Genomic DNA, 21478 nt, shown 5'->3' with positions numbered 1-21478 from the left:
AGGTCTCCCTTCCAGACATGACAGAGAAGTTTGTAAAACATCTCGGTAGGTTCCCAGAAAGATCATTATGCGCAAGATCCAAGATCTGAAGAGAAGTGAGATGACATACTTCATGTGGGATTTTACCTTCAAGTTTGTTAGAACGCAGACTCAGAAGTCTCAGACTTGTATTATTTCTCCCTGTTGATGATGGTATTTTTCCAATCAGTTCATTTTCTGCAAGCTTGATGACTACCAGGCTGGGGGAATTCAGTAACCATGGAGGTAAGTTACCATATAGCCTGTTCTCATCCATCTCAAGTGATTTTAAGTAAGAAATATTGCCTAGAGATGATGGGATTATACCTGAAAAGCGGTTTTTTTTCAAGGTTCAGAATGATTAGACCACCAAAATTCTTCCAACAATCTGAGATGACACCTGACATGCTATTGTTTGCTAGATTAAGAAATTTTAATGGTTGCGGTTCCTGAATACCAGAGCACAAGAACTGTTCTAGAGATCCTGAGATTTTATTGTTAGAAAGATCCAGGAATTTTGTTTTACTGTAATTACCAGGTAGCCTACCATGTAAACGGTTGTTACTTAGATCTACTGTTGCATCAGTTGTAAAAGAAATAACATCTCCCAACTTTCCTTGAATGTTGTTGTGGGATATGTTCAAGTAATATAGACTAGAGAATGTAGTCCAAATCCAATTGGGGATGGTGTCTGATATGTTTGCATTGGATACATCTAAAAATGTAAAGTCTGTTTGCAGTTGAATCCATGAAGGAAATTGAGGGCCTAAACTGCAAGAACGTGCACTCAACGTTTGGAGTTTGAAAGGTGGAATCCAATTGTTAACATTTAGCTTAAATACCAACTTGTTATCCCCAACGAACAATGATGTTAAGGATGTTAGATTGATAAAGTGGTTTTCAGTCAAAATACCCGTTAATGAATTGTGATCAAGATTTAGATGTTCTAGATTACTGAGTCGTCCAATACTTTCAGGGAGACTTCCATTCAACTTGTTGTACGAAAGATCCAGTGAACGCAACAATGATAAGCCACCAATCGTATTAGGGATCGAGCCTGATAATTGATTGTTACTGAACGCCAATGCCTGCAATAGTGACAAACTTCCTAGAGAAACTGGAATAGTCCCTGTTAATTGATTGGAAGAAAGATCAATCAGGATCAGATTTTCCAATTTCCATAGTCTTTCTGGTAATTGACCAATCAGATCATGATTACCACTGAAATCTAATAATTCCAGTTTGGGTGACTCACATTCACAAAACCTTTCAAGAAGCTCCGACACATTTCCAAAAAAATTGTTCCATCGCAGATCAAGGGTAGTGATGTTGCAAAGACTACTTAATGATTTAGGTATCTCCTCAACAATCCGATTATCAGATAAGTCAACATATTTCCTAGAGATGATGGGATTATACCTGAAAAGCGGTTTTTCTCTAGATTCAGAATGATTAGACCACCAAAATTCTTCCAACAATCTGAGATGACACCTGACATGTTATTGTTTGCTAGATTAAGAAAATATAATTTTCGTGGCTTTTGAATGCTAGAACACAAGAACTGTTCTAGAGATCCTGAGATTCTATTGTTAGAAAGATCCAGGATATTTGTTGTACTGTAATTACTAGGTAGCCTACCATGTAAACGGTTGTTACTTAGATCTACTGTTGCATCAGGTGTAAAAGAATTAACATCTCCCAACTCTCCTTGAATGCTGTTGTGGGATATGTTCAAGTAACCTACACTAGGGAATGTGGTCCAAAACCAACTGGGGATGGTGTCTGATATGTTTGCATTAGATACATCTAACTGTTGTAAGTCTGTTTGCAATTGAATCCATGTAGGAAATTGAGGGCCTAAACTGCAAGAACCGGCTCTCAACACGTGGAGTTTGAAAGGTGGAATCCAGTTGTTAACATTTAGCTTAAACACCAACTTGTTATCCCCAACCCACAAATATTTCAAGGATTTTAGATTGACAAAGTGGTTTTCCATCAAAATACCTGTTAAAGAATTGTGATCAAGACTTAGTTCTTGTAGATTACTGAGTCGTCCAATACTTTCAGGAAGACTTCCATTCAACTTGTTGTACGAAAGATCAAGTAATTTCAATGATGATAAGCCACCAATTGTATTTGGGATCGAACTTGAGAATTGATTGTTACTTAACCATAATGCCTGCAATAGTGACAAACTTCCTATAGAATCCGGAATGGTCCCTGTTAATTGATTGTAAGAAAGATCAATCAGAGACAGATTTTTCAAATTTCCTAGTCTTTCAGGTAGAATACCCGTTAATGAATTGTTCTGAAGCTGTAGAGAGTATAGTTTACTGAGTTGTCCAATACTTTCAGGAATGGCCCCTGTTAATTGATTAAAAGAGAGATCAATCGAGATCAGATTTTTCAAATTTCCAAGTCTTTCAGGTAGTTGACCAATCAGATGATTTTGATAGAAATCTAATACTTCCAACTTTGGTGACCCACATTCACAAAACCCTTCAAGAAGCTCTGACACATTTCCAAAAAAATTGTTGGAATGCAGATCAAGGGTAGTGATGTTGCAAAGATTACTTAATGATTTTGGTATCTCCTCAACAATCCGATTATCAGATAAGTCAACATATTCAATAAAAGACAAGTTCTGTAGGTTGCCTAGAATCGGTGAAGAAATATCACAGTCACTAAGATAAAGAAAACGAAGATTACATAGGCCAGACAATCCATTCAGTAAGGACGACGAATTCACAAAAGTGGTTTCTATAAGACGAAAAGTCCTTAAAGAAGGCATGCTATGGAAACCACCATGAGTTCCAGAAAGTACACCACTAATAGAGTAACCACTCAGATCTAATAAAGTCAAATTACGTAGGCTGAAAATCCACCCAGGCAGAGCATTCTCAAAGAAGTTATATGAAAGGTCTAGGGCATTAAGGAGCTTCTTTAACTGATACGGCACATGGAAAGAAGAAATTGAAAACCACTACCCATCTAAATTCTGAACTACATAATGACGTGGGCCAAAAGCGCTGCAGCAAGCTCTTATTTATGAGTTCTCTACTTGATAGTTTGCTCCTAAAGAAAGACATAGAGAACAGGTTTGATTGTAGTGGTGTACATTTTTTAGAATTTCTAATCGTAGACTAACAACTGCTTGTATTATATGGCGTTTCCTCTTCATATTTCGTGCTTATTTTTGATAAAGTGCACCTTATTAATGACAGGAGGACACTTGTAAAACCACTTTTTAAGCTTCTTAACATAGTTTTTATGGACAAAGATTGGATACGTGAAGCTGTTAAGCAGGATGAAGAACATGCAGAAACTTCTTCTGATAACTCACAAAGTACAGCCACCACAATATGTTACGTTCAGCAAAATCTACTGTCAGTTCTTGAGGATATTACAAATTCCCTTGTTGTCAATGACAGAGCACAGGTCATAAATTTTTTTATTTTTTTGTAGAAGTATTATAACCAGTTGATATGTATTTCATGTCTAGTAAACGTGTAATGCCATGTTTCTACTGCAGGATGGAATTGTTGGGAGTTTTGACATAAAGCTATTGGTTAGTTGTGTTCGGTCTACAGATGATGCAGCCACACGTAATCATGTATTTTCATTGTTAACAGCAATTGCAAAGATAATGCCAGACAGAATTTTGGATCACATACTTGATATTCTTACTGTCATTGGCAAATCAGCTGTAACACAGGTATACTGTTCTTTTTTGGCACCCTGCATTTATATTTTATATCAAATATTTTCATCTAGAACCCAATGTTTTACATTTTCTCATGCAAGTTTATTTTTCAGTGGGACAGCCACACGAAGAAAGTATTTGAAGACCTCATATCTGCTATTGTGCCTTGTTGGCTATCCAAGACTGAAAATCAAGAGGAATTGTTGCAGGTACTTGATAATATTATGCTTAAAATATTTTTAGGTTCTGTACCATAATCATACTTTCTTCATGAATTTAACTTGACACGTCTTTCTTTCAGGTTTTACTGAATATATTGCCGGATGTTGCTCAGCATAGGAGACTTTCAATAGTTGAGCCCCTTTTGAGGTACTTATGATCGGTTTTCATGTTACACTCATCTAAATTTAGTTCAGTTTGTTAATTTGTTCAACTAAACCTACACAGTATGATTACATGTTAATGCGAATTAATTTAGCTTGTTCATCTTATCTATAACAGGACTCTAGGGGAGAGCAGCAGCTTAGCTTCATTGCTTTTTCTCCTTTTTCGGTCATTGGCTTCAAAACATGATAACACATTAGAGAATTTATCTACTGTCATACGTTCACAGTGGGAGTACACTTTTGCCATACAAGTTTCAGGGCAGTATTCATGCATGATATGGCTTCCTTCACTTGTATTGATGCTTCAGAAGATAGAAATGGAAGCATGGGACCCACAACTTGTTGTACAACTCTTAGTTGCAATGCAGTTCATCAGTGACAAATTACAAGATCCTGAAATCGCGTTCAAGCTTAAGTCTGGTGGAGATATCAATAGCATTCAGGTCTGAACTTCTAAAATTTCTGGTACCCATTTTGATTCTTATCCAACCCACCCTACCTGCATGTTTTAATTATTATTTTTATTTAACATCTGCAGGAAACATGTGGGGCCCTTATGAAGCATGTTGCAACATACTTGCAACTAGTTGGGTCTAAGAGAAAGGATCTTGGTGTTCCAGATTCAGTTGGAAAAGAACTAAAGGAGCTCATGCATGCTGTCTTGACATCTGTCAGAAAGGGTCTTCTACCTTCTACTTACTTCAATGTCATCATCACATTGTTATGTCATCCAGACCTAAATTTGAGAAAAAAGGTAAGAATTTTCTCTAATTATAACAAATTTGCGTTCTCATCTTAAAAATTGACTCATGTATTTGGTTTTTAACAGGCTCTCGGGCTTTTATGTGACATGGCAAAAGAGTGCAGCACGTTAACTCAGAAGCATAATAAAAGGGTATTTAGTTCAAGCATAAGAAGCTCATGGCTTCGTTTTGATGAAGTTACATCACAACACTTTGAGAAAATGTGTCTCGAAGTTTTAAAAGTAGTTGATGACGGTGCAGATTCTTCAAAACATAGTTTCTTGAGGCTATCAGCAGTGTCTACCCTTGAAGTTTTAGTGACAGTTTTTCCTTCTAGTGACTCTGTCTTCAACACATGTCTAGCAACAGTTATTAAGCATATACATTCTGATGACCTGGCAGTCTCTTCCGGATGTTTCCGAACTGTTGGTGCGTTAATTAACGTGCTCGGGCCTAGGGCTTTACCTGAGCTTCCTAGCATCATGGATAATGTTTTTAAGAGGTGTCATGCTGTTGCAAGTTCAGAATCTCAAGACAGCAAAGATGTTGATTTGACCGGGTCAACTTCTGAAGATTCTCTCTTCATGTCCGTTCTTGTTACTGTTGAAGCGGTTATAGATAAACTTGGTGCCTTCTTGAACCCGTATCTTGGTCAAATTTTGGAACTTTTGATTTTGCGTCCACAATATGCAAATGGCTCAAGCTCAAAGTTGAAGTTAAAAGCTGATGCTATTCGGAAGCTTGTAACAGAAAAAGTTCCTGTAAGTTCAACTCTTACACATATTTTGACATGGTTTTGTATTATAGTGTCAAAACGAGTTATTATAGCGTGTCAAGTTTGATCTCACAATTTTTTTATTTCAACAATAATGTAATTATCGTATAAAATATATTTAGGATGTTTTATGCGTTAGGTTGATCTGAATAATTTTTGTGTCCCATATTTTTTATTAAAATTGAGGGCAGGCTGAATAGAAAGGCTCCGCCCTTTTTTTATTATGAAGTTTCAGCATATGTGAAAAATTGAAATATCTTAAGTGATAGAAAAGTTGAGTGTCTCTAATTATATTTCACATTAAATTCAATAACACGTTTTTTATGTAGGGTGCTAATTATAATTATATAGTTTTTTTAATAGTAAGATACTTTGTTCATAACATAATGTGAGATCCATTTTTTAGTTTGGCTCTAGTGACACATTTAACTCGTATCTGTTTCTAATTGATTTGCTTGATTTATTTAAATTTGCTACATAGGATTGATTACCTTTTGGTGTTTTAAATCACCTTTTTTAGCTGAATTTTGTTTTTTTTTTACTAGGTTCGACTTTTGCTTCCTCCTCTGTTGAAGATTTACTCTGAAGCAATCAAATTTGGGGATTCGAGCTTATCAATTACTTTTCAAATGTTGGGTGATTTCATCACTAAAATGGACCGATCATCGGTATCTGCTAATTATAAAAATATATTTAACACGTGCTTGCTTGCTCTTGATATTCGCCGTCAACACCCTGCTTCAGTCAAGTGTATTACTGCCGTTGAGACAGATGTTATTAATGCAATGGTGGCTCTTACAGCCAAACTCACAGAAAACATGTTTAAGCCTCTTTTCATTCAGTGTGTTGAGTGGTCAGAGTATGTGGACCAAAATGATGATTCAGGACTCGCTAATATTGACCGTGCAATATCTTTTTTTGGTTTAGTACAGAAGCTTATCAGTAGCCACAGGTGAGTTAAAATAATGTTTTTTTTATCTCTATTAAGTAATATAAGGGCTGTTTAAAATGTTCACGGCTCGCTCGCTTAAAGTCGTTCGAAATTGGTTCATATGTAGTTGAGCCAAGACGAGCTAGCTTTGTAATCGAGCTGAGCCTGGGTCATGGTAAGCTCGGCTTGTTTGTTTGCTTGTGAGGCTCGTTTTAGCTGGCTTGTTTGCTCGTTTGAATTAAAGTTCAAATTAATATATATAAATTATAGCCCTTGAAGTGTAAACTGATTCTAATTATCTAATGTTAAAAATTTCAAATTATATTGTTTTAAAGTTTGGCATTATGTATATGTTAAGAATATTATATTTACAGCTCTAACTAAAATGGATGGAAAATGGCATTTTTTAAAAAGGTAATTAACTATCAAAATTTTATTCTGATTGGTATAAACCTTTTTTTCCGTTTAAAATGCTACAATTTTCATTTTTTTTGACTAATTATATAAAAAAGTTTCAATGTCGTGAGATTTGTGGGTTTTGGCTCAACTTAACAAGACCAACCCGTTTTTACTCGTACCAACAGTACACATGATTCAGACCCCATACCCATTTTTCTTTTCTTTTTAAATTTTGACACCTAAATTGAATGATATTTACTCAACTTATCGTTTTCTGTAATTTTACAGATTTTTGTTCGTTCCATACTTTAAATACATCATCAACGGATTGGTCCGTCATCTGACCGATGATGTTGCAAGACCCGGTCCCACAAGAAAGAAGAAAGCAAAACTTACCGACCCGGATTTATACAAAACCCAAGAAGCTTCTAGTTTGTCTGTTGGAAAGTGGCACCTGAGAGCCTTAGTTTTATCCTCTTTACACAAGTGTTTTCTTTACGACACTGAAAACCGCGAGTTTCTTGACTCCTCAAATTTCCAAGTAAGTATATTACTCTTCTACTTTGACCAGTCAACTCAATTTGATCATACTTTTTTTGACAATATTTTATTGTGCAGGTGTTGTTGAAACCTATCATCTCACAACTTGTTATCGATCCACCAACCAATCTTGAACACTATCCAGATGTACCTTCAGTTAACGAAGTTGATGACGTGTTGGTTTCTTGTGTTGGTCAAATGGCGGTTACTTGTGCCAGTGATCTTCTTTGGAAGCCACTTAATCATGAGGTTAGTCTTGAGTTTTGACTCTGTTTGCACTTGTTTCTTAGTCTGCATTTTTCAACTTTTTTAAACTTGTTCGTGTTTTTGAAATTTGTTTTAACAGGTTTTGATGCAAACACGAAGTGAGAAGGTACGGACGCGAATACTAGGGTTAAAGATAGTTAAGTTTTTGGTGGAGAATTTGAGAGAAGAGTACTTGGTGTTGTTACCCGAAACCATACCGTTCCTTGGTGAATTGCTGGAAGACGTGGAACCGAATGTTAAATTGTTTGCTCAAGAAATTTTGAAGGTAATGGAAACCTTGAGTGGAGAAAGCCTTCGCCAGTATTTGTAACATCTTAATATTTAAACATTCTGCATCAACTCGGTTGTAGTATTTTAGGTTAAGTTTTGGTGTTGTGGTAATGTTTTTGATCCTAAATTTTGCAAATTACAAGCATTTTTGATGTCTTGTCTGGATTCTGTTAATGTTTTGCTAAGCCCCACATTCACCAGTTTATAGATAATTTTCTATCTTCAAACTTAAGTAAAACTAAGTATGATTATAACGATCTTTTCGACTGAGATTACTATTGGTAACAAAGTTGAAAGCTGGGATTGTTAGAAGAGATCTGTATTAGCTGATAGTTTAAATTACTAAAATCCAATTTTCTTATTATTTCTATTAAAAATCCAATATTTCTATTATTTCATGTTGATATGCATGTCCATTGTTCTGGAATGTTTAGCCGTGGTTTTTACCAAAAGCGTGGCTAAAAAGAAGTCCCATGTTATTTGACACGGTTTTGTAGCTTTAAACGCGTTTTTTATACACAACATATTTCTATGGGTTTGAAGAAAATTTTTTAGACGACGTTTTGGGTGGTAACCGTGTCAAAAAAATAAAACTCAACCCCATCTAAAGCCTGTTTTTCTATCAGTGAGTCAAAGTCAACGATAGTGGAAGACAAAGGTACTTTTACAGTAGTATCTCCTCAAATGCGAGGCCATGCTCTTACAAAAACTTTTAGTTTCATGATAGTCATGTAAGGGCAATAGCTTATGAAATAAACCGTTAGGTTTTGGGTTGGTAAACATGTTCATTAAAAAAATGGATCTTTTGAGTAAGCACGACTAACTCACTATAAACTTCTTGTTAAATAAACTAATTAACCCAAATAAGGTGTTTAAAATTACAATTGCGAAAAAGTTAAAATATTTAATTTGTGTGTTCCACTCGTCAATAGCATATATCCTGCATACATAGCATCACAAACATATCAACATATATCCGGAGTACATAGCATTACAAACATATCAATAGCTTATATCCTGAGTATCAACCCATATCATGTTGATGTCATGATATATATTTATTGTTTCTTACACCGTAAGCAAATGTATCGAAAATCATTACAAACATTCAAATAGCATATATCCCAAGTACTTAGTTTTACACACTTTTTTCAAACTTTATCACCGAAGTTTATTTCCGATATTAGTTCCTAGGTAGACCTCTTTGTGAGACCTGCATGTGAGCCAATTTATTAATTGTAGAACAAATGTAAACACTAATAACTAGGATAAAATATAAAATTTATATACAACAAATATAGAGTTCATGTTCTTGCAGTAAACTACCGACATCTTTTTGTCGAAAATTTTATTTTTCACATGTTAGTTAAACTTTAATTTTTGTTTCTTTATACATCTGCATACTTATAAATGTAATATATTCAACATGTTATGTTTGAACAACTTGATAAAATTCTACACATTTTCCTAAACTTCAGGAAAAAGTGTGTAATTTTCATTTCTTTTGCTTCACATCCTATAGAAAGACTGTGTAATAGCCAAGGGATCCTATGAGACAGACTATAATTTGGTGTAAAACCCGACTGCGTAAGCTGAGAGTTTTGATTGCACATTCATGTTAATTAGCAATTTATAACAAATGCTAATATATAATGAGGTTTGTTCGATCACCCACCAATTTAGAACAAACGCTTACCCATTTCAAAATTAAATAAATTTCAAACACATCACTTTATGCATACATAACTCGTTCTACTTTTTCGTCTACTTGCAGCACTTCTTACCTCGTTGCGAAACTCCATTTAAGAAGACCGGTGTAAACAATTTATACATGTAGTTGTTTGCATAAAATACAATTGAAAACTATGTTTTCCACTAAATTAATTTCAGCACATCAATCACACCATAATTTTCAAATAAACTCATGATTAAATCACACATAAAAACATTTATAGGAACTTAAAAATCAGTTTTAAACACAACTGAAACCTGGATGCAAAGTTTGTGTATACGTCAGATGTGTGCATATGTACGCTAACATATCTGTTTGTGTTCATATAAAAATAATGCAAATCAATGTCTGAGTCAAGATCAATTTATACATCTCTCGTGGGGAAATGCATTTGGAGTAAGGAAGATTGTTGTGAGTCAATTTAATAATGAGCAAAAATATTTATAACTAAAGGTACTTGGATTTTATTTCAAATTCTTTTATTAGCGAATAGTTGTTTAACTCATACTCGTAAACAAAGAATGTAATAGAAATGTAAAATTTAAGTCAATACCTTCGTAGGAATAGGAGAAAGATGAAATTTTGAAGCTTGAACCAGATTTCTTCAAGAAAACAATAATATGTAATCCTCCATCGTCTGCTTATAAACAACGGGGCAAGGATGATCCAGAAGCCAACAACCAATCCAGCAAGTGTAACTATCACCAGGATCCAATCAACGCCGTCAGCTTCACCATGTCCATCAGTAATCCCTTCTGTACTGCCATTATTTTGTAAGCACGCTGGAAGAGGACCCCCACAAAGTGCGTTTCCAATGAAACTCAACTCGCTAAAAGTTTGAAACTGAGGGCCTGTTGGGATTCCACCTACAAGATTGTTGCAGGATACGTTCAAGCAATTCAAAGAGGTTAACTGTGACAGACTCAAAGGAATATTTCCTTCAAGATGGTTCATTGACAGATCTAACGATTCAAGCGTTTCATTTTGACTGAACGAGTTGGGAATTGTTCCTGTTAGATCATTGTGTGACAGATTCAGGTATCGCAAGCCCAAGAGCCTGACAAGTTCATCAGGAATTGGTCCTGAAAACTTGTTGTCAGAAAGGTCTAATGATGTCACCTGATAAAGTATGGTGCCATATGTATAAGTATTTCCCTTTGTCACCAATGATGCAGTAATTATTGTATATCCGTTCAGATAGAACGGACCGGAGGTCTCCCTTCCAGAAATGACAGAAAAGTTTGTAAAGCATGTCGGTAGGTTCCCAGAAAGATCATTATGCGCAAGATCCAAGATCTGAAGAGAACTGAGATGACATATTTCATCTGGGATTTTGCCTTCAAGTTTGTTGGAACGGAGACTTAGAAATCTCAGACTTGTATTATTTCTCCCAATTGATGATGGTATTTTTCCCACAAGTTCATTTTCTGCAAGCTTGATGACTACCAGGCCGGTGGAATTCAGTAACCATGGAGGTAAGTTACCATATAGCCTGTTCTCATCCATCTCTGGTGATCGTAAGGAAGAAATATTACCTAGAGATGATGGGATTATGCCTGAAAATCGGTTTTTCTCTAGGTTCAGAATGACTAGGCGACCAAAGTTCTTCCAACAATCTGATATAACACCTGACATGCTATTGTTTGCTAGATTAATAAATTCTAATGGTTGCGGTTCTTGAATACCGGAGCACAAGAACTGTTCTAGAGATCCTGAGATTTTATTGTTAGAAAGATCCAGGAATCGTGTTGTACTGTAATTACCAGGTAGCCTACCATGTAAACGGTTGTTACTTAGATCTACTGTTGCAAAAGGTGCAAAAGATATAACATCTCCCAACTTTCCTTGAATGTTGTTGTGGGATATGTTCAAGTAATGTAGACTAGGGAATGTGGTCCAAAACCAACTGGGGATGGTGTCTGATATGTTTGCATTGGATACATCTAAAACTTGTAAGTCTGTCAGCAATTGAATCCATGAAGGAAATTGAGGGCCTAAACTGCAAGAACCTGCGCTCAACACTTGGAGTTTGAAAGGTGGAATCCAGTTGTTAACATTTAGCTTAAACACCAACTTGTTATCCCCAACGAACAATGATGTTAAGGATGTTAGATTGACAAAGTGGTTTTCCATCAAAATACCCGTTAATGAATTGTTCTGAAGCTGTAGAGAGTATAGTTTACTGAGTTGTCCAATACTTTCAGGAATGGCCCCTGTTAATTGATTAAAAGAGAGATCAATCGAGATCAGATTTTTCAAATTTCCAAGTCTTTCAGGTAGAATACCCGTTAATGAATTGTTCTGAAGCTGTAGAGAGTATAGTTTACTGAGTTGTCCAATACTTTCAGGAATGGCCCCTGTTAATTGATTAAAAGAGAGATCAATCGTGATCAGATTTTTCAAATTTCCAAGTCTTTCAGGTAGAATACCCGTTAATGAATTGTTTGCAATTGAATCCATGTAGGAAATTGAGGGCCTAAACTGCAAGAACCGGCACTCAACTGTACAAGTTTGAAAGGTGGAATCCAGTTGTTAACATTTAGCTTAAACACCAACTTGTTATCCCCAACCCACAAATATTTCAAGGATTTTAGATTGACAAAGTGGTTTTCCATCAAAATACCCGTTAATGAATTGTTCTGAAGCTGTAGAGAGTATAGTTTACTGAGTTGTCCAATACTTTCAGGAATGGCCCCTGTTAATTGATTCAAAGAGAGATCAATCGAGATCAGATTTTTCAAATTTCCAAGTCTTTCAGGTAGTTGACCAATCAGATCAAAATTACCACTGAAATCTAATACTTCCAACTTAGGTGACTCACATTCACAAAACCCTTCAAGAAGCTCTGACACATTTCCAAAAAAATTGTTCCGTCGCAGATCAAGGGTATTGATGTTGCAAAGACTACTTAATGATTTAGGTATCTCCTCAACAATCCGATTATCAGATAAGTCAACATGTTCAATAAAAGACAAGTTCTGTAGGTTGCCTAGAATCGGTGAAGAAATATCACAAAATCTAAGAACAAGAAAACGAAGATTACTTAGGCCAGACAATCCATTCAGTAAGGACGAAGAATTCACAAAAGTGGTTTCTTTAAGACAAAGAGTCCTTAAAGAAGGCATGCTATGGAAACCACCATGAGTTCCAGAAAGTACACCACTAATAAAGCAACCACTCAGATCTAATAAAGTCAAATTACGTAGGCTGAAAATCCACCCAGGCAGAGCATTCTCAAATAAGTTATATGAAAGGTCTAGGGCATTAAGTGACATAAAACTAACTGTTGTTGGATTACTAGGTAACTGATATAACCCACAGTCATAAAAATGAAGCTCTTGCAAAGAAGTGAGGTTGCTGACTGACAGAAACCAATCTGAAGCTTTTGTGAGGTTGGTGTAACCCATATCCAGGTATTGCAGCCCTTTAATATTCTTTAGCCATGCTAAGCTTTTAGAAACCAATCCGAAGCTTTCAGATTGGGCACCAATATATCCAGAAAGATCTAAGACATGCAACGTTGATAGATTTCCAAGTTGGTGAGGAATTTCCCCACAGAAGTTAGAGTATGAGAGGTTAAGATATATAAGATTTTGGAAAGAACCGATGAATGCCGGTATTGAGCTGCGCCCGAAATCATTGCAGCTCAAGTCAAGGTATCTGAGCTGTAACAGGTTGATCACTGATGGACTTATGGATCCTCCTATCATAAGTGAGAGTCCACGAAGGTGAATCTCATGGACGTGACCAGTGATATTGTCGCAGACGACACCGGACCAACTACAACAGTCTTTGCCTACCCACGAAGATAGCCGGTTTGCATGGTCAGTGAGATTGCTCCTGAGATCAATAAGAGCCGATCGTTCGGTGGGTATGCATAGAGCAGGATCTGAGCTTTGATTACAAAAACAGAAGCTGCAAAGAGATGAAACCAAGAGAAACAATAGGCAAGATGAGAAAAAACATGCAGGAAGAAGTGTGAGAGTCTTCATTGTGGTGATGATGAAAAATGGAAAGAGTGATGAGATAAGATATATGTGGGGGGGAAGGATGAATATGAGATATGAGATTTGTGGGTGGAAGGGTGATGAGATATATGTGGTTTTAAATTCTTTTATTAGAAAACCATTTTATTAAATATATTTTTTCCGAAGAGTTTTAACAAAAACAATGTTTGAAAATTACAAATTAAAAAATAACAAACATGAAAAGGTGAAATTCAAAATGCTTCACCCACATATAGCAATGATCTCGGTGGAAGTCATGGCATTTCTCCATGTAACATGTTAAATTTGTAGTTACTTTAAGAATATTAATTTCTTCATGTAACATGCTAAACCCTTTGTTTATTTGATATTCAAAAAGAACAACTATCTAAAATACCTTTGAACAATGTTATTCTACGTCTATTGAACAATGACATTTTGGATTTATAAAAACTATACATATCTTTTCTTCACGTAACGCGTTAAAAAATTATAACTACTAATATTTGATATTGAATTCAATGTAAAACGCTAGTTATAATATTTTAACGTGTTACAAAGATCTTGTAAACAACTTCGAAAAACAAAACCTAGTTGAGAAGGTGAAAGAGCTCGTCGGTTTGCACATCCACTATGGCTGTTTTCCAAATCTGTTTCGGATCACCTGGCTTATTGGAGTTTAAATTTATTGTGAGTAAAGTCAAATTTGAATCTAACTCGATTTAGAATTAAAATGGCAACTTAATTCATATCTGGTTCGAATCTTATTGGTTCCTCAAGTCTATTTGAACATGGAATACCCTTCGACTTAACATCCGATGAGCACACACTGATGAAATTAATATAACCGAAGCAAGATTATTTAAGCCAAAACAGAACAGCCAAAAAGGGGCCTTGTAGAGAGAAAAAAAATTCAACAGTTATTATATGTGACCAGACACAAATCTTCGAGTATAGATTGTACACAGATTAATATAACCAAAGCAATATTATTTAAGCCTCCCATCCTCTTAAGACGGTGGAGCGCGCAACTCGACTAACCCCCAATGTGAAGGCGCCCATCCGGAGGTTGCAATCATGCGTTCGACACATGTTTTTGATGCTATGAAAAGCTTTTGTCATGTATTTCTTCAACTCCTCATTCACCTTCTCTTCGTTCCACATAAACGCCTGCATGTTCTGCAAATTCAAACACCAAAAATGAGAATTTGTATCGATACATATACGAAAAGAACCAAAATGTTAAGTGTTTTTTAATCAGATTAATACCTGAACCCACTCAAAGTAGCTAACAGTCACACCTCCAGCATTTGCATACATATCAGGAAGAACTATAACTCCCTTCTTTGACAGAATCTACAGAAATAAAACATATATAGAAGTAAATAAAATATCTAATAAATTTGCATAATTTATATGTAAACGGTACCTCGTCTGCTTCAGGATCAGTAGGGTGATTTGCTGCTTCTATGATGAATTTGGCTTTAACGTCTCTTGCATTTTCTCTTCAGTCGACGATTTAAAGAAAAACAAAACAAAATCCGAATTAGAAGAATGAAAATCATAGAACTGGCGAATCAAATATTAAAGAATTCGTATCAAATTCGAAGTCTGAAATCACCGGTTTTAACCTTAAAAGTCAACTTATCCACTTTTAGAAAATGGAAATGTATCTGTTATGTTGATCTCAAATGTCAACATTAGAAGTTCTCATTTGACATTGGCGTTTATCATAATAAATGTTTCCAAGATAAGACTTTTATGTTTTGCAGTTACACCAACTGTTTTCTAGGCACATCTCTAAAATGTTTATATGTAACTTGAAATAAATCTACAAAAACAGGTATTGGATGGTAATTTAAAAAAAACATGGCAATACCTGTTGAGAACACCTCCTAGGGCGCATGGTACAAGTACATCACATTCATGAACAAGCAATGCAGGTATATCAATACCATTTGGGTTCTTTATCGCTCCGGTAACATCACTCACTGCAACAATCTTACCACCCTTTTCATGAATCAGCCTAGCCACCCAAGATCCCACATTGCCAAACCCCTAAAAAGTCAACTCTGTGAATACAATAAATGTTGGGAAATATAAAGCCAATTGTCAAACCATACCTTAATAACAAAAGTCAAACCGTTGATTGACTTCCCATGTTCGCCAAGTAACGCTTCTGTGGCATAAACAACACCACGACCCGTTGAAGCCTCCCTTCCCAGTGATCCACCAAGATCCTAGCAATCAACGAGATGCTATTATAATGAAGACAGTTCAATATAGTTATTACATGCTCTATATCGATATCATAAATGCTTACTAATGGCTTTCCAGTCACAATAGCCGGCGAGTAACCATGGAATTTTGAGTACTCGTCCAAAATCCAAGCCATCGTCTGTCAATATAAATCAGACTTGCATATAACGTACAAAATTCTTTAATATATTATATAAGAAGAATCATAAATATGATCAACAGTACAAACCTGGCCAGAGCGTTTATTGTGTGTGTGAAAATGACAGAAGCAGAGGATTTGGGAATGTGTAATGCGTTGCGAACGACGTCAATGTCCCGTCATCCTTCAGAATCGGCGGTATGATTCAAGCTTGTTAATTAGTGTATATTTAGGGACGGTTGAATTGGAATCGGCGGAGGCATATTTGCGGTTGGCCTTGAGATTTAACAGTGTTTTACGGCGTCGTTGATTGAAATCAAATTGATGGGGATAAGATTATTGCTATTTTTTTATTATAGTTTTTCTTTATTTTGTTAGTTATTTTTTTAAAGAAGGTACAAAGTTATTTTGAGAATTCGTTAATTGACAATTTTAAACAATTTATTGGCTTAAAATAAATGTTTTTATTTACTTATTATTCTAATTGTTTTCACTTAGATTGCCGATACAATAGTTTCTCAAGCAATCATGAACCAACTATACATAGATTTACATAACTTTTTTTTATAATTCATTAAGGTACTATGTACAGTAAAATTATGCCTCTAAGAGCATTCTCATCCGGATCTCAATCATCATCTTTATAATTAGTCCAAAAGTGGACAGAGAAATACAAAATAGTCCAAAAGTTTGTAAAATTCCCATTTTGTAAAATGGTCCAAAAGTTTGTAAAATTCTATATATGAGTATTTTATTCATTTTTAATTTGAGTATGGCATTGTTGCACTTTTATCATTTTAAAAACTTAATGTGTTACGTGGTTATCATTAAGGACCAACAAACAAGTAGGGCGAATTTGGCTGTTTGGATCATGGGTCTAAAAGGTTATGGTTGGAATGGGTCGAGACAAAAAAGGTTAACTTGGTTTGGGTCCGGCCCGCATTACAAGCATACTATAGCCGGGTTACGCGTAACTTTTGTGAAGTCACGCACTTACTGAAACAATAATACTAGTTACGCGTTCGATGTCATGTTTGCATACATATCCCATTGTATCGTGGACACCTAACTAGTATAGATAAAGAATCGTTATAAAAAAACTATATTTACGTGTTTTTACGTTTTGGGAACCCTCCGATTGCATTTTCATTATTAACAAGTATTTGTAGGTGTGGATCTAGGGGGTGTCCGGGGTTACCCTCAACTTTCACAGTGAAATGCAAAATGTTTGTTTAATCCATATTTTTTGTGTTCAAATACTCATGCGTATAAAATAAGGACACTCTTAGGACCATAATTTATTTTGGGATACCTTTGAATTTTACTTCTGGATTCGTCATTAAGTATTTGTTATCGTGCGTTGCGGCGGGGATGTGGTTGCAACTGAAAGTCGATCGGTATCGATTCGATTTGTTACAATAACGACATACGCTATAGCAATCGATGCGTGTGACATGTCTAGTTTATCAGTTCAAGAATATTATAACGATAAATAGGGTTCGCATTTAAAATACAAACTCTCCGGCCAATGCTATGATCTCGTTGCTGGAAAATGAATATTAATTACTTTTTGGTATATGAATATCGTTCTTTTTCCCAATCATCTCTAGTACAAATGATTAAAGGATACACCAAATGATCTCGTTGCTAAATTTATTGTTCAATTTTGATGATCATGATTGGTTAATGTTGACATATTGTGTCATGTACAAATGGCTTTTTGATGGCTATGTAAATATAAATTGTTGTATTATATATTGATTAACATATTATGTATTTGTTTTACTTTTTCAACATTTTATGTAAATATAAATTCGTTTTTAAGTCATTCGACAAGTGTACATATGCTCATTGAGTAAAACTTTGAATTCTTGTCAAAAGGTTATTATTATTATTATTGTTATTATTATTATTATTATTACTACTACTAGATGAGTGTCCGCGCGATGCACGAGTGTTTAAACGCGAACCCTATTAATCATGTAACAGTTATGAGTGTTCATGGTTCGGTTTAAAACCTTGAACCGGTCATCGGTTTGGTTTCACCGCTGAGTTTTTTACTTTCAGTCGGTTGTTTTTTACTTTCTTTATCATTTCAAGTTTCATATTTTGACTTAGTTGGAATTGATGATACGGTTAAATTAATAATCATTTAAACAACTTTATTATCAAAGCTTAAACTGTTAAACCAAACCAACCCAGAACCGGACCGTTATTAACAGTTTGGTTTCAATTTTCAATGGTTTAGTTTTGATTTTGGATGAAAAAAGATGGGTACTAACGGTTGGACTCACAAGCTTATAACTTAAAAACAATCCAAACCGGCATTGAACATCCCTACGTAACATATTAAATTTTTTAATGAAAAAATTTTAACAATATTATACTCAAATTAAAAAGAATAAAATACTCCTTTTCAACGGTCAAGTAATCGGTTAGACCGGTTAATCGGGTTAGGTACTACCCGGTTTTGAGTCAAGAAACCCCTACTCGTTTTTGGTGGTAAATAACCGGAAAAAAACGGTTTAAAAAAATTAAAAAAACCTAAAAGCCAGTTTTGGTTAACCGGTTTCGGAGCTCAATAGTAAAAACAAGTTTCTAACCACTGGATTGAATTGCGTATTTTCTATGGATCGGGTACTAACCGATTAGGAATTCAAGTAGAAACTGGTTAACCCGGTAGCTAGGATGTGCGCCTCTAGCTGAACTAGGCCTAAAATGAGAAAAAAATATATGTGTTTGATACTAAGTGGGGTTGTGTTTACTAAGGTACACACTAAGAGCATTCTCATCCCATTCCCCATCCTTATCTCTATAATTACATTAAAAGACACTACATTTCTCTCTCCTGTTCAATTAAATAATATTTTTTTATACCTTTATCATTACAGTTTTCTCTCTCATCTACTCACAACCAATCCAACAAATATTAAAAAATAAATAGGGGCAAACAATGTTCCCCATTTATCTGTTGAACTCGTCCATCAAAATCGAAGGAAATTCGCTCTTGAGAGGAACACGATCATAAAAGAAGTAGTTGAAAAACTTCTTAAGGCCGGTATGATCAGAGAGGTTAAGTATCCTCGATGGTTAGCTAATGCGGTTGTTGTTTCTAAAAAGAATGGAAAGTGGAGGGTGTGTGCCGATTTTACTGGTTTAAACAAGGCATGCCCCAAGGATCCTTTCATGTTACCACATATAGATTCCATGGTGGATGCAAACAAGATTTGTTATTAACTTTTGGATTTCACCAAGTATTTTGAAATATATAGTAAAATAATATGTTAATATTTAATTTGAAATAAACTGTAAAAGGAAAATGAATGTGACATATATTACGGTCAATTAAGATCTTAGTTTTGAAGGGAAAAAAAGTTGTGAAGTTTAACCACAAAGTGACATGTGTCACAGTTATTTTCTTTTATTAGAATAAGTAGATTTTAAAAGGGTTAATAGTATAAATAATACTTTCTTAATTTTTTTTTTTTTTTTTATGAAAAGTCTACAACTTAAAACTCTATGGGACGCATCTAAGCTCATGTGTGGAACAATTGGTATGGGCCGGTGGTTAGTTATCAGTTAGCCGTTTTAAATCTATGGTGGCAGTTTTAGTACAAATTGGTTTTTATATGGGCTAAACTATGCTATTATGGTAATGATCTTTGGGCTTGGATAACTTGGGTTAAGATAAATTTATGTTGTTGGGCCTTAATAAACTCAAAGATGAGATTTTGGCAATCAATTTTGAGTTTGTTGGAACATAGCAAATGGTTTGCATCTTACGGTCAACGTGTATACATTTCAATGATGATTTTTCTAATCAACTTTAACCATCTGGTCAAATACAATCAGCGAAGAAGAGTTGACAAATCTCCTTTATTTATTTATTTATTTATTTATAATGTAGTTATGAGACTTGTATCTTGTTTTTGTGTTGGGACTTGTTATATGTGTTCTATGATAAAGGTGGTGAAGGGACCACCATGGGAGGAGACTACAAAGAAACAAAAAATAGCTATTTCATATGAGGTTAACATATTTTTTGATATTTCATACAAAGTTTTCTTTTTTCGTTTAGCTCAACTTTATAAATATATTTTAATATTTTTTTAGTTATCCTTTTCGTTTGCACAGAAATCGACCTTGTTGATTGTTACAAATTGCAATATGTACTTATCTTAGCGAAAAAAGTTTTTAAAAAATTTGTTTTTAACAATAAATATAATTAATAACAATTAAATAAACCATTTACATTAATCATTTTTTTAATTATTAATAAACGTCCCACTTGATATACTTTTATTTAAATATCTGTTATTTTGTAGTTAAAGTTTAAAATCTAACTATACTAATAAAAGAAAATAATGAGGATGATGTGTCAATCCCACATTCATTCTAAGTCTAATCTTTCTTCTCATTTATCCTACATATCCATGGGTTATGGAGCAAAACCATATTGATAAATGGGTTATAATTTCCTTTCTAATTCTCTAGTTTATCATCTCATTCATTTTAACTATCCATTGGTCATGGGTCAAAATAATTTTGGCAAATGGGTTACAATTTCATTTTCAATTCTCTAATTTATCATCTTATTTATCGTGCATATCCATGGGTCATGGGACAAAACAGTTTTGAGAAATGAGTTATAATTTCTCTTTTAATTCTCTAATCTCTCATCTCATTTATCATATTTATTCACGGGTAATTGGTCAAAACAATTTTTGCAAATGTTGTATATAAAAAAATCAAATTTGTAAATTTGAGATTTAGACTTCTTATTGTTTATACTATATATATATTATCTTCTTTTTACCTATAATTCTGTTCATTTCTTTTAGATAATAGATCTTTTTATTTTTATTATTTGACAAATCCCGTGTAATACACGGGTTCAAAAGCTAGTACAAGATATATAAAAATGAGAAATATAAGAAACAATCTAATCCATTAATCTATATCTGAATGGTATATAAATGATGAAAATGACATAAATGGAAATATCACAAATTTGTTAACATTTTATCTCCACGTGCAACACACATGTTAATTCTCCAACATTTTAAAACATCAATAACTTTTTTCATAAAACAACTTTTAAAAAAATCACCATAATAACTAGTGTTTTTTGGTTTTATTTATATCTTCAGTGTGATTATCGTATAGCTATTTATTTATTTTTTTTAAAAATAGTGAGTTTTTATAAATAATTATTATAGGAGTGTTTGATAACTCCTCTTGTTCAAGTAATTAATTGAGAAACTTGTTAGATAATAAGCATGTCTTCATCGATTTTGCCTAAGTTATTTATGTGAAAACTTGAATTAACA

The 21478-nt window shown here is 34.4% G+C and overlaps 3 protein-coding genes across 3 annotated transcripts; 1 reads left to right on the top strand and 2 right to left on the bottom strand.

The window, feature by feature from the left end:
* Window positions 1-3058: 3058 nt before the first annotated feature.
* Window positions 3059-8348, top strand: LOC143633316 (uncharacterized protein At3g06530-like). Its single transcript, XM_077101639.1, has 12 exons — window positions 3059-3116; window positions 3243-3456; window positions 3551-3733; window positions 3835-3930; window positions 4023-4090; window positions 4223-4550; window positions 4646-4861; window positions 4937-5611; window positions 6171-6577; window positions 7244-7496; window positions 7574-7744; window positions 7842-8348. Exons 1-12 carry the CDS (start codon window positions 3067-3069, stop codon window positions 8070-8072), a joined length of 2892 nt encoding a protein of 963 aa, XP_076957754.1. The 5' UTR covers window positions 3059-3066; the 3' UTR covers window positions 8073-8348.
* Window positions 8349-10310: 1962 nt separating this feature from the next.
* Window positions 10311-13756, bottom strand: LOC143632244 (receptor-like protein EIX2). Its single transcript, XM_077100813.1, has 2 exons — window positions 12541-13756; window positions 10311-12199 (listed from the first exon to the last, which is right to left on the bottom strand). Exons 1-2 carry the CDS (start codon window positions 13754-13756, stop codon window positions 10311-10313), a joined length of 3105 nt encoding a protein of 1034 aa, XP_076956928.1.
* Window positions 13757-14743: 987 nt separating this feature from the next.
* Window positions 14744-16145, bottom strand: LOC143631039 (glutamate dehydrogenase A-like). Its single transcript, XM_077099905.1, has 6 exons — window positions 16074-16145; window positions 15874-15990; window positions 15630-15808; window positions 15180-15255; window positions 15020-15106; window positions 14744-14929 (listed from the first exon to the last, which is right to left on the bottom strand). Exons 1-6 carry the CDS (start codon window positions 16143-16145, stop codon window positions 14744-14746), a joined length of 717 nt encoding a protein of 238 aa, XP_076956020.1.
* Between the last annotated feature and the right edge of the window lie 5333 nt (window positions 16146-21478).

The sequence above is a fragment of the Bidens hawaiensis genome, unplaced genomic scaffold (genome assembly GCF_021521415.1).
Source record: "Bidens hawaiensis isolate Kalapana, Puna unplaced genomic scaffold, B.hawaiensis_p1.1 tig00000512_1, whole genome shotgun sequence".
Lineage (NCBI taxonomy): Eukaryota > Viridiplantae > Streptophyta > Magnoliopsida > Asterales > Asteraceae > Bidens > Bidens hawaiensis.
This window is presented reverse-complemented; position numbering and strand designations above follow the sequence as displayed.